Below are 15,118 nucleotides of genomic sequence, written 5' to 3' on the forward strand. Positions count from 1 at the left end.
AAAAAAATCCTGAATCATCAGTTCTCGGATTAAGAGGGGACCAATGGTATTTACTCTAATTCACCAGGCTCTTAAAAGCAACAGGCTACTGTGTAAACTACAGTGATAATGTAGGCCAACTACAGTAGGTTAACATTAAAATGATTGGTTCAATCATATTGTTAAGAATCCAGGTTGGAATGAAATCCCTTCAGGATGAGGTGGGAATATCAGTGATCTGAGAACCAGTTGAACCTTTTCGGTCCATTCATTTTCAGGGAGTCAGTGCAATTTGCTAAAGACTAGAGATATGTCATGATGCAGAGTACTTTTAGTTAGCACAAAAGCAGCTGAATTCATGACCTGTTAAGGACCTTAGTAAAGTGAAGTAAAGTGTTACAGAAATCTAATCCTGATGAAACCAAGGCATGCATCAATATTTTGGCTAGACAGAGCAAGAGCCTTAAATGAACAATGTTACACAGGCAGACTGACACTATGTTTTATGGTATATTACCTATGTATATAATTATCAGGATATCATCATATACTCTATAATTTAAACAAAAATACAATTTTAAATGATGTGCCCATAATACTTAAGTTTTGGTATTATTGACAAACTGTGTATATGGTTTCAAATTAGGACATGCTGTGGTTGCAGGTTATAATATCTTTAAGATGATGTCTGTAACACCTAGAGTTAAGAAGTGTTTCAATGTACAGACAAGGGAAATCTATAAATGGCACTGGTCATTTGAAATACATGAAACTAGAAGGTGACCTATTTTTACAGGATTGGCAGTGGTAACGCCGATATCTCAGCTGGGGCATATGCGTCTCATGTCTTGGGCAAGTTTCATTTGTTCACAAAAGGTAAAACCCTTTCTCTAAACACCTTTTTTGAGAGCTTGCTTTTTTTATCACATTGAAATTTTGTTTGGAATTTGCTTCACAAACCTTGAGGAGAAAGGCTAACGTATCTGTAGAAACCGGGAAACTTGCCTGCTTTACAAAAGGCCCTTGTGTGTCAGATTTAAAAAAAAAATGCTCATGCTTGAAAAAAACACAAAAGGGAAAAACATCAAAGTCTGTGTGTGTTGTAGTTAGCATGTGTATCTCACAAGATTTTATGATTATGTAAGAAAAAACAACTACAGAAATTAATTAATGTTGGTTGAAATATACTGCAAAACATTCAGGGAGCTTAATAATCAAAATCTTTGTGTGTGTTGAAAATATACAGCCTAAAGTAGGAAGATATCTTTAGATAGTAGAGTCTGTAAATTCAAAATACTTAAGTTCCCACTGCAGTCCTACATGGAATTTGAGTATTTACATGTTTTGAATATCCAGTTGTAGATGTTTTGAAAAGCTCTGTAGAAAAGAAAACCAGTTCCTTTCTCCCAGGGATCTCCTCTGTAATTCCTTTTAAGTCTATGGTAATGAAGTGAAACTGAATGCTAGAAGGAGTGATGGGATGATTAATAACCATTCATTGCGGTGGGTTCTGCCATATTTAATCCTCTTTACAGTAGAATCACCACGGTCTCTGAAACCAGCAGCAAAGCTGGAAAAATAGCAGTTTTGCCATCACCTGTTAGTAATAATGAATGTACTGTACATTACTCTGCCTATTGGACTCATCTAATTAATGGGGTAAAGCATACCATTTTTGTATAGCATTTATGTCTACTTTAAATCTGCGATGGACTGATGTCCTTTCCAGGGTGTATCCTGCCTCAAGCCCAGTGTTTGCTGAGATGGGCTCCTGCTCCCATGTGGCACTTAAGATAAGATCACTTTATAAGCCATTTACATTTTCTTGCATTAGGAATTTGTCTTTTCACATACCCCAGCTTGCTCTCCATGAGACACACAGACAAGCAGAGAGAAGCTTGGGGTCAGAGCACAGGGTCAGCCATTCATACAGTGCCCCTGGGGTTAAGGGCCTTGCTCAGAGCAGAGCAAAGCAGGATTCCTCTGCCAGCCACAGAATTTGAACCGGCAACCTTCCAGCCACGGGCGCAGATACTTAGCCACAGAGCCACCACTCCACCCTAAAAACATAATGAGACAAAGTGATTAGAAAATGGATAGAAGGACGTACTGTATGACTGCATAGACTGGTGACCTATCCAGACCATATTTCTGCCCTCTTCTCCATAATTTTGAGATAAACACCAAGATGACATCAAGAAATAAAGGGCTTTCTGATAACGGATGGATACCTCAAGCGTGTAGTTTGAGCATGAGAAATGAATGACCTTATTATGTTTATTTTTTACAATGTCCTTGTTTGCACGACTTGGTTCAATAGTTTATCATGTCATCTTAAATCAAAACTATCATTATAAAGTCAATCCACGAGTATTTATAAATGTTATAAACAAACATGGATTGTGTATTTTCTCTTTCTCCTTTCTTTCCATTTCCGTTCACATAGAAGATACTGTACAACATAAGCACAATTTAGAAAACTGGGTGAAATGATATTTTGTCAAACACCTACTAGCTCAAGCAATTTTTGTGCAAGGCGCTTGTTGAACTTCTTGAATTTTGTGGTCTTTGTTCAAAGAATCTTCACTATTGAATCAAACTTAGTGTGCTGAAGGAGATCTGACTGATTATTTGTCCTACTCATCTTTCAACAGATGCATCTGTGTTACCTGCATTAACTCTTGGTTTATGAAACTAGGGCATGACCACTCAACACAACAGATTCTTTTTTCCAAAATGACTTATGTAAAGGACCTATTGTTGCCACAGCAGCTAGATCTGTGTATTAATTGACTAACACAGCATTCATCACATTTACAACTGGAGGTCTTTGTAAGTATTGCTGGAGGGCATAATTGGACATCAGTGGTAATGCTGGAAAACAGATTCTCCGTACAAAAGCCTGATTATCTCTTATCTTGGCTTGCAGCAGTTCAAATCACACTTAATCTTGTGGCTACAAGTATATATATTTGCTCCTAAAGGGGTGCATAAAATATAGTCAAGGATAAAAAATGGTAAAGGGATTGTCATTTAATACATCTGAGCAAACCTTCTGAAGCCACCTTCCCTGTAAAAAAATAAAGAATTTCAAAGTGTTAGTTACATAATATTGGACAAATTTATTGATGCCCTCCAAAAAACTAAATTTTACCAAATGGCAGATCATACTACAGTTCTTATAGTTACGCCAAAAGCATTCTTGATGTGTTCATGTTATCATACATGCAGTGAGCAGAATAATTCAAACCATATCAAAATACAACCACAGGTGGTAGACATAGTCCAGGTATTTTAAATACCATGCACTGTGAAAATAATTTCCTTGAAAACAATCACTGTGCATCGATCCATTACTCAAGTAAATAAAGTTAGTTGAGAACATCCAGTAAGTAAATAACTAAATAAGTATGTTGGTTGGGAACATTTACCATGATGACCATGAGGCACATGCCTTTGCAGTAGAGGAAAAGTACCAAAATGCAGATCTTTCGTTACTTGATCAAAGACTTCTCAAAGTCAGCAAAGGTTTATTTGTATGTGTGGGGTAGCAGAGAACCAGTTATTGTTTTTTGGAACAGGAACCTATACCTGGAACCTGATAGTTATAATTCTAAGTAGAGTCCAAATACAGATTAAGACGGTGGTAAAGATCTTTATAGAAAGTGGTGTGAAGAGCTACTTCAAGTACGTATACAATGATTTATACCCATGAGAAGTTGGGTGAAACTCTTCTTCTTTCTTCGAATTTGTCAAGGGGTTTATATCTTACCAGCCACAACTTAGGGGTCACATATTGCTCTCTGACCTCATCTCACCCTGCTGAGAAACAAGTTAAATCATGCTTTAATTGCCCCACAGACAACTCAAAACCTAGGAGACAGAAGACAAATAGGTTACACCTAATTATGGAGGAACTATCCTATAGTTTCCCTACAACACAATGGATAATAAGGGGATAAATATAAATGATGAGCAATTACTTGGAGACCTGAAGTGAAATGTATGTGACACCAAGAGGATGGTCACCAAAATATAATATGTATAATATTTTATATCATTATCTGATTTGCATTAATACAAATAAAATTAGCAACCGTTCTTACATTTCTTAAAAACTCCCTTACAGCACAAGGATCATTTCACCCCGGTTTTATTCTGTGGACATGTATCTGTAATACATGCACATTAAAGTAATAGTGTATATAAAGTATTCACACCAATACATTAAAAAGATGGCATTCTATTGTACTGTATAATGCAACCCTTATTTTCAATATACGATTTTTTCACCCTGAAAGCTTCCCTTTCTGTGAATCATGACTACATAGACAAGAACGTTATCTTTAGAAACTGACAGAAAAATCCAAATGTAAATTTCTTCATTCAGATGGAACAATACATTGCTTAATACAAAATGGAAATAAAAATCTTTGTACTTTGAGAAAATGAATTATGAAAAGCTGAGCAAAAGAGTAATTATCCTCAAGTATAAGACGTTTCCACACTTTCATTTTTAACATTTTAAAAATGTGATTTAAAAACTAAAAGGATGCATACAGTATGTGCAGCTCCAGTGGGTGTGTGCTGTGCAGATTCCAATTTATAAAAGGGAAAGTTTTAATATGGCCTTAAAATTGTATTTTATCGTCAATGAAATTGGTAGTCACATCACATGTTGTACATGATATGTGAGATATCAATAGTAATCTTCTATTAATCTGTGTGCTGTTGTATCATATAACTGTATATCACTGACAACTATATGTATTCATAAATTAAAACATGGTCATGTTATTTTGTGGTGGGTGTTTTACCACAACTATCTATCATCAGGGCAAAAAGGAGGAAAAAAAGAATTAAATTAAATGGATGGATCCTTCAACTTTATCAGACACCCCATAATTATTTCCAGGAACATGAGAGTTTGTATTCTCAGCTTTAAAAAAAACATAAATGAGGAGGAACTGGTGTAGTATAACACAGCATTCGATGGTTTTATTCACTGAAAAACCAGATATAGTTTATAAAATGTATCAAATTAAAAAAGTTGATAAAATTAACTGTACCACACCAGAGCCCTGAACGTACCTCAGGTCATGCTCAATTAAAATAAAGAACTCTGACTCCATCTGGTTTCTTCTGGTCTCATTGGATTCAGTGCTGCACAAACACTCCTCCTATTTGTAGCCAGTAACTCTGAAAATAAGCTCATAAAACATCGCAGAACCAGGTGTGTCTCATTCGAATCAACGTTCCTTGGAACTGAGCGGGAAGTTTAGCTTAGTTTGTGAACATGTCCTTCAGATTGTATTTCTCTTCATGTGACAGACAGAAAGCAATGTGTAATACTCAGCATACATTGAGAGAACTTCCTATGGTTTTGTCAAGAACATAATTCACCATCTCAGGTGAAGCATCTTTACAGTTGCATCTGACATTCAAAACACTGTCACAGGTTATGAAATCCTTTCAAAAAGCCTGTATTTGTTTAATTGCTGTATATCATTTACTGTATATATTTTAGATTATATTTATGTCTAATGAAACTAGAACGGTATAGACAAGTATTTCTCTGAGACCTCATTATTAAGCACAGCCAAGAAATGTTGTTTCTTAGAGAAAGATCAGAGCATTTATTTCAAACTATTACTGTAAGTAAATTAGCAGCAGTGTGGAGTAGTAATTAGGGCTCAAATTGCTCCAGTATATTCCCTGCTGTAAAAATGGTTTCCAGGTTATCCTAGTAAATGGGAATTTGTTCACATTTCATTGCTGATCAATGATGACGTAACTCAGACTCAAATGGGGGTCTAGATTAATTGATTAATGGCCTGCTGAAGATGTCAATACATTAATAGTTTGCTAGATCAAAGACCAAAGTCTTGTAATAATATGGAACTGAAGAGCTAAATTTGCCTGCTCCTGTACTATGACAGCTGTGTGTTCTCTTGAAAAAGGCACAGGGTTTCTTCCCTTTCAACACTGTTTTTGAAACAGGCAGCTTAAAGCCAAATATCAGGTGGATTCTTAAAACACCTCATCAGATCCTCAGCGTTCCTTAAAATACAAAAGTTCTGGTAGTAACCTGTAATGATTCTTTATGCGTACATCTGAATTCTGCAGTAGTTGAGTTTTCCCAATGAGAAATTGCTCTTAGTTCATTTATCTACTGTAGTTAGAAGAAGTAGCTTGTGGATTGCCATTCTGAAATACAATTCTAAAATATATTTCCACCAGTGTTAACAAAAAGTGGACGATTTCAGCTTTGTAAAACTCAGCATGGTAACAGTTTAGTGCTCTTTTCAGATCTCAAATTCTTTTGATCATAATTTCAGATCAAAGGCTCTTGTTCCTCTTGGAAAACAGCCAAGAAGGAAAGGGTAACTTCTTCAAGAAGCATAACTGAAGACAAATGGCAAATATGGAAATACAATATATGACTACCTTCAAAGGTTCTACCAATCTAAGCTTCTATGCTGTAAACTGCCTACTAACCCTGAATTTTCTTGAATTTTGTTCTTGATGCCTCCTTCTCTCTTATCAACTTTCATTTTCTCCTCTTTGCTTGGCCATGCATGCCCAGTGGGCAAGAATTGGCATATTTCCAGTACACATAAAGCAGAAGCTCTGAGACACACATGAATGTCTGTTTGCTTGAAAAAAGGTTGCTTGGGCACGGTTTCTAAGAAAGCCAGATCTATACCTATGTTTAAACTCAGGTTGCAAAGCCTACAATAAGCTCCCAATACAACTACACAAAAACAGCAGAAGCATCGGGCAAAGGTTGTGTAAGATCTGTCTGCTACAAGTGACAGTTCAACGGGATTGAAAATAAAATTGTCTGTGCCCTGCACATATTCAAATAAATGCAACAGTTCATACAAATCAGCAGTTTTTTGTGTTCTACGTCTAGGCTGACATGTGATAAGCTCAGTCTGAAGTTTGATACTTGAGACAAAGGCATGGCAGAGTTTACTTTGCTGGCAGGACCATTATAGTTATATAGGTGACTTTTCAAAAGTAAAATATAAAAATATATTATTGAAAGTAACTTCCAATAAAGTAAAAGTAAGTAGCATCCTGAGACAATACTCAACTACGAACATGTGAACAATCCTGCAGACAACATTCGAAGAGGGTCTGTTTTCTCCTAGAAATGTCAGCTGCAAACGTACTTTTAAATGAAAGTAACACCGCCAGTCTTTTGTTATTATGGTTGATTAGTAATGGAAAGATTTCCAAACAGAAACATACTGTTTCAGAATCCCATGGTGCTCATATGTTTCTTCGTGAGCATAAAGGGTTCTGTCATTTGTCCGCCACTGCAGAAAACGGCCACAGCTGTTGAACGTGGCGAGGCACTGTGAAACAGAACAAGTCAGGGGTGAGTCTAAGTCACCCTCGCACCATCATACAAAGCTAGCACGGACCCTGCATCTCCTCGGCTGAAGCTTCCCTGTGGCAGCAGCAAACACTGCAATGAGGGAGACACGTACCCCACTGAAAAGGCTTTGGCCAACGTGAGGTCAAACAACATTATTAAGTGGCAAAATTACAAATGACTCCCTTCTTTCATCTGGTGGTGCAGTGGTGAGCATTACTGCCTCATGGTGCTGGGGTCCTCTGTTTAATTCCTGGGATCCTGTCTCCCTGTGTTTGCATGGGTGCTCTGGTTTCATCCCACAGTTCAAAGATATTCTGGCAGGTTACTTGGCTTCTATGAAAATCAGCCCTGGTGTGAGTGTGTGTGTGTGTCTGTGTGCGATAGGTGTCCCACCCAGGGTGTATCCTGCCTTCCACCCATCACTTGCTGGGATAGGCTCCGGCTCCCTCGCAGCCCTGTAGTGGATAAATTGGTTAGAAAAAGCACAGATGAATTACCAGCGGTAACATACCAAAGCTGAAACCTTTTACCATGCTTTGTAATGATGAGCTATGGCAGTTTTAACCTCCAAGCCCAACACAAAGAACAACTACAGTATGACTTTACCCCCGCTGTGCTCTGCTTTGGCAGATAAAGCAGCAGTTCACTGTACAGAGTGCAGGAATGAAGCGCTTAACTGAAAGACTAACCAGGGCTCAGGGAGGCCATAGAATGTAGCTCTGTACCGTTCCAGAATGCATTGGAAATATCAGGTTTTTCTTCCTTGGTTCGCCATATGAACAACCATGTGACCCAAAATAGTAGCTCAAAATATTTTAAAATAATGTTAATTTCCTGCGCGGCATGAGAGGTGTCATTTTTCACTAGCTGTATGTTCTGTCTTCTTAGGAAGGTGTTGCTATTTTAAAACAGAAAGCGCTAAAACAAACGCGTAAAACTTAAAACGGCAGTATGCTCGCCTCTTTACAAAAGGAGAAGGGGCCCTGCCTGATGTTGCTCAGTCTTTTCTTCTGCCGGGCACACTACGTAGGAGGGGTCAGTCCGCACTAATAGAACTATGATTGATGGCACAGCGCAGATGATAAAACCGTCCGGGAGTAACATCAACTATCGACTCCAGTAGGATCTTTCACAAGCTGCAGCCAAGAGCTGCGCGGATGAAAGTAACAGGTTATTCTCGCTGAGCTGGCGGATTTCTGCAAATCATGCAAGTGTGGTGTCTTTGTGTCTGAAGCGTTCCCGATAAGGTAATACAAGACGTTCTTATGGAAATCTTCCAACTAAAGAAAAGACTTAAGATAATATGAGAAATTGTAGTAGAGCTGCTAGGAGATTAAACGTTTTGTTACAACGAAATTAAACTTCATTTGTAAATTGATGTTAATGAATTAATTTCGTTCATACTTACTTTAATTTATTATTTTACCATATATTTTAAGCCTGTTGTTGTTTTAAGTTAATCACACGTAATCAACACCAGCAACAGCAAAGCTACACAGATATGCCGTCTGTTTGTGGAGATCTCAATTTCTCGATTATAGGCTGTTAATAACTGCAATCGATGTTAACAAAACCAATCTTACAACTGTCCGCAGCCACTTTCCCCCTTTATTGACAGATAATTACACAAGTCAATGGATGCCTGTTGTTTGACCGGGATAAGATTAATACTTAACCGAAATACACATTGCAGAGTACCGGGGATTGTTTTTTTAATATGTAAAATACAGTTAATATATAAAATACTCTTGGCTGTGGCTAAAAGAGGGGTATGCCATGTCTTGGAAAGCTTAAGTCGAGTTATGTCTGTTAAGGTTACACGCGTTCGGAAACTTAAACTATTTGTTCTTTTTTTCAGAGGAGCAAACAGAATTTAAAACCAGATCCCGGAGAAGACGGTCTATTTTTTTTTTTGCACCTTGGACACAGCACCAAATTAGACAAAACCTGACATGGCAAAGAAAGAGTTTCTTGCACTGCTGCTATTACAGCTACTCGCGGAGCCTCTCTGTCGCTCTGTCTCTGCTCAAAGCAAAGATCCAAACCTGGAACCTGTCTCGCACGACCTTCATCCTCAACACCCGTTCCTGGCTCCTACGCCGAAATCACTAACCAGCAGGAACACAGTGAACTCAAATACATCCCATTCGCTAACGCCTCGCAACTTCCCGAAACCCATCAAGTCAGGAGGTTCCAACCAGTTGCCTATGTGTGCAGGACCCACCGAAATAAGGGATACTTTTAAATACATTAACACCGTGGTTTCTTGCCTAGTGTTTGTAGTTGGAATAATCGGAAATTCAACCTTGCTGAGAATTATCTACAAAAATAAATGCATGAGAAACGGGCCTAACATCCTCATCGCAAGTCTCGCTTTGGGAGATCTCCTGCATATTGTGATTGATATACCTATAAATGTGTACAAGGTAAGTGTTTTTTTTCACTGAGTGAAATGCAAGTTATAATTTATTAACGTTTTATAATTTGATCCCATTCGTCCCAAAACACTCATAACTACAATCTTCTCTATTTGTTACATTATGTTACCATTACCATTAGTACCAAAAATGGTACTGCATTTTTGTAAGTCATGCGAGCATTTAGTTTCTTGCTGAAATAAATACTAAATATTCAATATTTTAAAAAGTTGCATAGTTATCCCCTGTAGTGTTTCAGACTTTGTTCAGAGTGAGTTATCAGAACAATAACATCAATACAAACGTGAATATGTGAAAAGTGAAATACAAAACGTTCATTTGTACAAATATTTTATTTCATATTTTTTTCACAGTATGTAACAGATACGATTTACAATTTATATGTCAGTGTTATTAAATTAACTATACAGAGTATTGTATGAAGGCTATTTAACCAAACGATTTCAACTCGTATTCTTGAAATATAGTGTAAATATTATACATTACAGTATGCAATTGCTGTGTTTCCTTTTTATTATTTTGACCAAAGAACATGAAATATTATGTGATGAAATGAAAAAATGTATTACGGAGTACCCCATCCAAAAAGCACGTGTTTATTACTTTCCCACATCATAACCCCTACAAATGTTTGAAGCCTTTAGATACATTAAAATTTGTATGTATATTTACAATACATTCTTAGAAGATTAAATATATAAATATGTATTCTAGCAAAATCTTTCATTGTGATGTATGCACAATGTGTACTATTTAAGTAGTAGGAATGTCTGAAGGATACCAGTACCAGTTTAATCTTTACTACAGAAAGTAAGCAATTTGTTCTCATTCATGGTCTTTGTGACAGTGATCCAAGCAGAATTCACAACCCCATTTTAGTCATCTTGAATTCAGAGTTGTTTGGGGGTTATTTCCAAAATTAAGACAGGACAATGGTTTCGTATTTATAAACAATGATGGTTAACATTCAGTCATTCTTGTTCACAGCTCCTAGCAGAAGACTGGCCATTTGGAGTTGGAATGTGCAAACTTGTGCCCTTTATTCAAAAAACATCTGTTGGGATCACAGTTTTGAGTTTATGTGCACTGAGCATTGACCGGTACCTGAAAAATCTTCATTACATTTTTATGCATTAACTGATATTTAAGCATTCAGATTGTTCTTGTATTAGATATACTGTAACATTCTTCATTTCACATCCAGGTATCGAGCAGTGGCATCTTGGAATCGTATTAAAGGAATTGGAATCCCAAAGTGGACGGCAATAGAGATTACATTGATCTGGGTGTTATCAGTTATCCTAGCTGTGCCTGAGGCTATTGCTTTTGATATGATTACAATGGATTACAAAGGGGAACACCTCCGAATCTGCCTGCTGCATCCAATGCAGACATCCCAGTTTATGAAGGTGAGCAAGCCCATTCCTTTTATTATCCTTCATGTCATGAGGAATATTAGGTTTAGCAATTCTCAACATTAAGTTTCTTAGCTTTGGTATTTATATTCTAGTGCCCGTTTAATGCAAGGGCCATAAACAAGTGAAATGAAACATTTTCCTGTGAATAGGAATCAAAGATTAAATTTATTAAGGACATCAAATGCTCAGTATAAAACAGTTGAAAAGTCAATACGTTTTGAAGGTTTTAGTTTTCAACAAACTATCAAGTCTGTGAGAAACAGAACGTATTGACAATTATCTTGACATCTTCTGGGACTGATTACTAGCAGGATAAATTGTGCACCTACAGTAGTAGGAAATTCCTCACCACATTTTTTGTGATTCAAACAGTAATTAATTCCCTATGAGGTAACTTGACCTTATTTTTTTTCAACCACTGTGTTCCTTTGCAGAATAGGAGCAGAGTTACAGTGAAATATTTGCATAAACATTGCATAAATTGCAATGAAATAAATATGTTTATATAGTGACAACCAGGTAAAGGTGCCAGTTTGGGACGACGTGCAACAAAATGGCATATATACTTTCATGTCTGCACACACTGACCTTCCTATAAAGTCATTCAGTATTTGACATAAAAAAGATTAATGGCCCCATGGCAAGTGTTTTGTAAGCAGAATTGTTATATCTAGTGTTTCAAAGCCATACCTACAGCAAATCTAATGTTTTTTCTTCTTTGTTTTACCAGTTCTATAAGTCAGCAAAAGACTGGTGGCTGTTCAGCTTCTATTTCTGCATGCCCCTTGCTTGTACGGCGTTGTTTTATACTCTCATGACTTCAGAGATGCTGAGCAAGAAAAATGGGGTGCAGATCGCTTTAAACGACCACCTAAAACAGGTAGGAAACGGTTTGGTTACTTTGATAGCATGTGTCGGAGTTTATTTCATCCACCAAAACATTTTGAGACTTTGCATATATTTTGTTTTATTTTCCCAGAGACGTGAGGTGGCAAAGACAGTGTTTTGCCTGGTACTGGTATTTGCTCTCTGCTGGTTACCACTGCACCTCAGCCGAATCTTGAAATTAACCATTTACAATGAGGAAGACCCCAACCGATGCGAACTACTGAGGTGAGAAGGATTTTTAAATTTGAAATTGCAGTATCGCTGCACAAGTTTAAAAGTTTTTAACAATTTTTTTTTTTATTATAGCTTCTTCCTAGTTCTGGATTACATCGGCATCAACATGGCCTCAGTGAATTCCTGCATAAACCCCATTGCTCTCTATGTGGTCAGCAAGAGGTTCAAAACCTGTTTCAGGGTAAGGAATTCACTCTATTTTTACTTATTAGCTTTACTATTATATTTATTTGATTTTTATTTTACTATCAAATGTTCCATCTTATATGGCACACTACAGTGTTGTATATATGAACAGCAGCATCCTTTGGCATTTCTGCTGGAGAAACTGCAGTATGTTTTAGATTTTAGAATCAGTGCCAGTAATGTATCTGAGGTAATACATATGTAAACTTCTGCCTCTGAATTGATTACATTGATTTTGTTCCTGTAAGCACAATATATTATTTATGTACTGTATACTGTAGCTAAAAAGGAGTGTGGTCTTTAAACTTTAGCAATATACTCACATATTCAACAGATTTGCCTTTAAATAATTGTGAATTATAAAATGAACGCAGTCACAGTGGCCCCCCAGGACTGGAGATGAAGTTGGGAAGCCCATTCTAAAATGGTACATTTTTTAAATGTATACATTTTTTAATCTTCATGATTTGGCCAATTCCAAGCCCAATTCTGAAGGGATCAAGCCCTGAAAGAGTTAGACACACATTTCTGGTTGAGAAGTTGAGCTCTGTGGAGCCGACACCAGCAGTCAGAGCTCATGACCCCTATCTCTAACGTACAAGTGCTGAGTGCTGCTGAGGGTGGGCGAGCTTTTCTTGACTTGGACCGTCTCAGCTTTCAGTGCAGCTCCTGAAACCTCCCGGGCACTTGCAGGCCTGCAGTGACATTAGTGAGAGGCATGCTGCTTCTGCAACTGGCACATGCTCTTCTGTAACGCACTGCAAAGCTTGGAGCATGTCAAATTACAAACGGCTCTGATGGGCCGGAGGTGTGTGTTTGAGGAGGATGTTTTCAGGAAAATAATTCTCCCCATGCAGCATGGCGGGGGGAGTTGTAGTCATGAAGCCAATTTCTAAATTGGATGGGTGTTAAAAACCTGATAACCGTCAATTTCCAAAATAATCTAGAAATAATTCTAACAAATAATCCTAAAAAAATCATTTTAATTCCAAAAAAATGATTTTGAGACCACCCTGTCACACTTTAATGTATCAGTGAACTCTAAACATGAGAGAAGAAGCAGAAAACAAATCTTGAGTTAATTTCCCACTGGTTCAGTGATTAAAACTTAACAGATACTTACAGGACAATTACTGAAATGTGCTGCCTTCAGAAATCAAGAAAATTGAAAGAATTGAACATCTTTTCCTATTATCATTAATGATATCACTATTATCTACAGTATGTTGTCTGGTATTATTCCAGTGAAACATGTGGACTTTTTATTGGTCATTTTATAAAAGTACTTGTTTCTTTCTTCTCAAGTCGTGCTTGTGTTGCTGGTGCGTGTCACCAGACATGCTGCCTTTGGATGAGAAGCAGTCCTGCATGAAGTCAAAAGCCATTGACCGTGGATCAGAACAGAGCAACTCCCGGGTCACCAACAAGTACACCACTACATGAGGTGCTACCCATAATACAAGAGGTGCTACCCATAATGCACGAGGTGCTACCCATAATCACAGCTGCAATGTTTCCAACAAGACTCCTCTCCGAAGAGCGACATTTGTACCCACTGGCTTTCCCTCATTCAGAATGGAAAACACAAAAGCACTTAAATTCTTAACCCAAAAGGCTTTAGTTTCCATGTTTAATCTTATAAGGCACTTCAAGAGAGCAAAATATGACTGGTAATTAAAAATAATTGAATCTGAATTAATTCAAAGCAGCTCATGAGGATCACTTCCTTAAGTGAGTGCTTATGTTTTAATATCGCACATAATGAAAGTATTTCAACTCATTTTATCTGACTACAGTAAACACAGTTATTATTACCACTGAATGAAAGGTTTCTGCTTTGTTTTTTCAACACCTTCCATTGGCATGTTTAAAGTGCTTTTCTAGGATTAAAAGCCCCCACATTTGTGTTATTCCATATTGCTTTTTACTTCATTAAAATCCTGGAGAGTTTTCCAACTTGCTTCATAAAACTTTAAACACAAACCATGCTGTTGCAGAGGGATTAACTAGAATTTTCAGTGTGATGTCCATCTTATCTTATATGACTGATTATCATCAAATTAGAATAAGATTTTTGGGCAAGAGCCTCATATCACTATCAGCTGCGGTTGTATGATGTAGATGCTTGTTCCTTCATTTGCAGATTTGTGTTGTTCATGTTCAGCAACTTCTTCTGAAAGTATAAAAAAATCTTAAAGGGCAGGTCCCATATTTTGAATGTTTTATGTTTTGATTAAAAAACATTACAAATAAAGAGAATTGCCAGGTGCAATGTTTGTTATCTGTTACTTTTTCTTTATGGTGTTAAAACAACAAAATAATGTAATATAAAACTATTACAATTGTCAGGAAATATGGATGGAATTTTTTAATGGCAAAAGCTCTAAATTTTAAAGTTATTTACCTGATATCACATGCATGTTTCAACTTCTTTTTTGTGTATTGTGTATTTTATCTTTATTTAGCTTAGTGGTAAAAAGTATCACTACATTAAGCTTTGTTATTGTTAACTGAAAAAAGCCAAATGTATTTCATTATTGTATTGCATTAAGTGCCAGTATTAAATAGCTAATTTTACCATTAAACAC

At 36.9% G+C, this 15,118-nt stretch overlaps 1 protein-coding gene across 1 annotated transcript; it reads left to right on the top strand.

The window, feature by feature from the left end:
- Positions 1–8,288: 8,288 nt before the first annotated feature.
- ednrbb (endothelin receptor type Bb) lies at positions 8,289–14,549 on the top strand. Its single transcript, XM_088602916.1, has 8 exons — positions 8,289–8,613; positions 9,225–9,792; positions 10,792–10,904; positions 11,009–11,213; positions 11,953–12,102; positions 12,202–12,335; positions 12,417–12,525; positions 13,836–14,549. The coding sequence occupies exons 2-8, from the start codon at positions 9,319–9,321 to the stop codon at positions 13,971–13,973; spliced, it is 1,323 nt and encodes a 440-aa protein (XP_088459042.1). The 5' UTR covers positions 8,289–8,613; positions 9,225–9,318; the 3' UTR covers positions 13,974–14,549.
- The last annotated feature ends 569 nt before the right edge of the window (positions 14,550–15,118 follow it).

The sequence above is a fragment of the Lepisosteus platostomus genome, chromosome 2 (assembly GCF_059453375.1).
Source record: "Lepisosteus platostomus isolate fLepPlt1 chromosome 2, fLepPlt1.hap1, whole genome shotgun sequence".
NCBI classification, from domain to species: Eukaryota; Metazoa; Chordata; class Actinopteri; order Semionotiformes; family Lepisosteidae; genus Lepisosteus; species Lepisosteus platostomus.

Excerpts from the sequence above, each read along its gene's own strand:
- ednrbb (XM_088602916.1), top strand. The coding sequence starts at position 9,319 with ATGGCAAAGAAAGAGTTTCTTGCACTGCTGCTATTACAGCTACTCGCG. Across the intron at positions 10,905-11,008 it reads TGTGCACTGAGCATTGACCG|GTATCGAGCAGTGGCATCTT; the intron begins GTACCTGAAAAA and ends TTTCACATCCAG. Across the intron at positions 12,103-12,201 it reads TAAACGACCACCTAAAACAG|AGACGTGAGGTGGCAAAGAC; the intron begins GTAGGAAACGGT and ends TTATTTTCCCAG.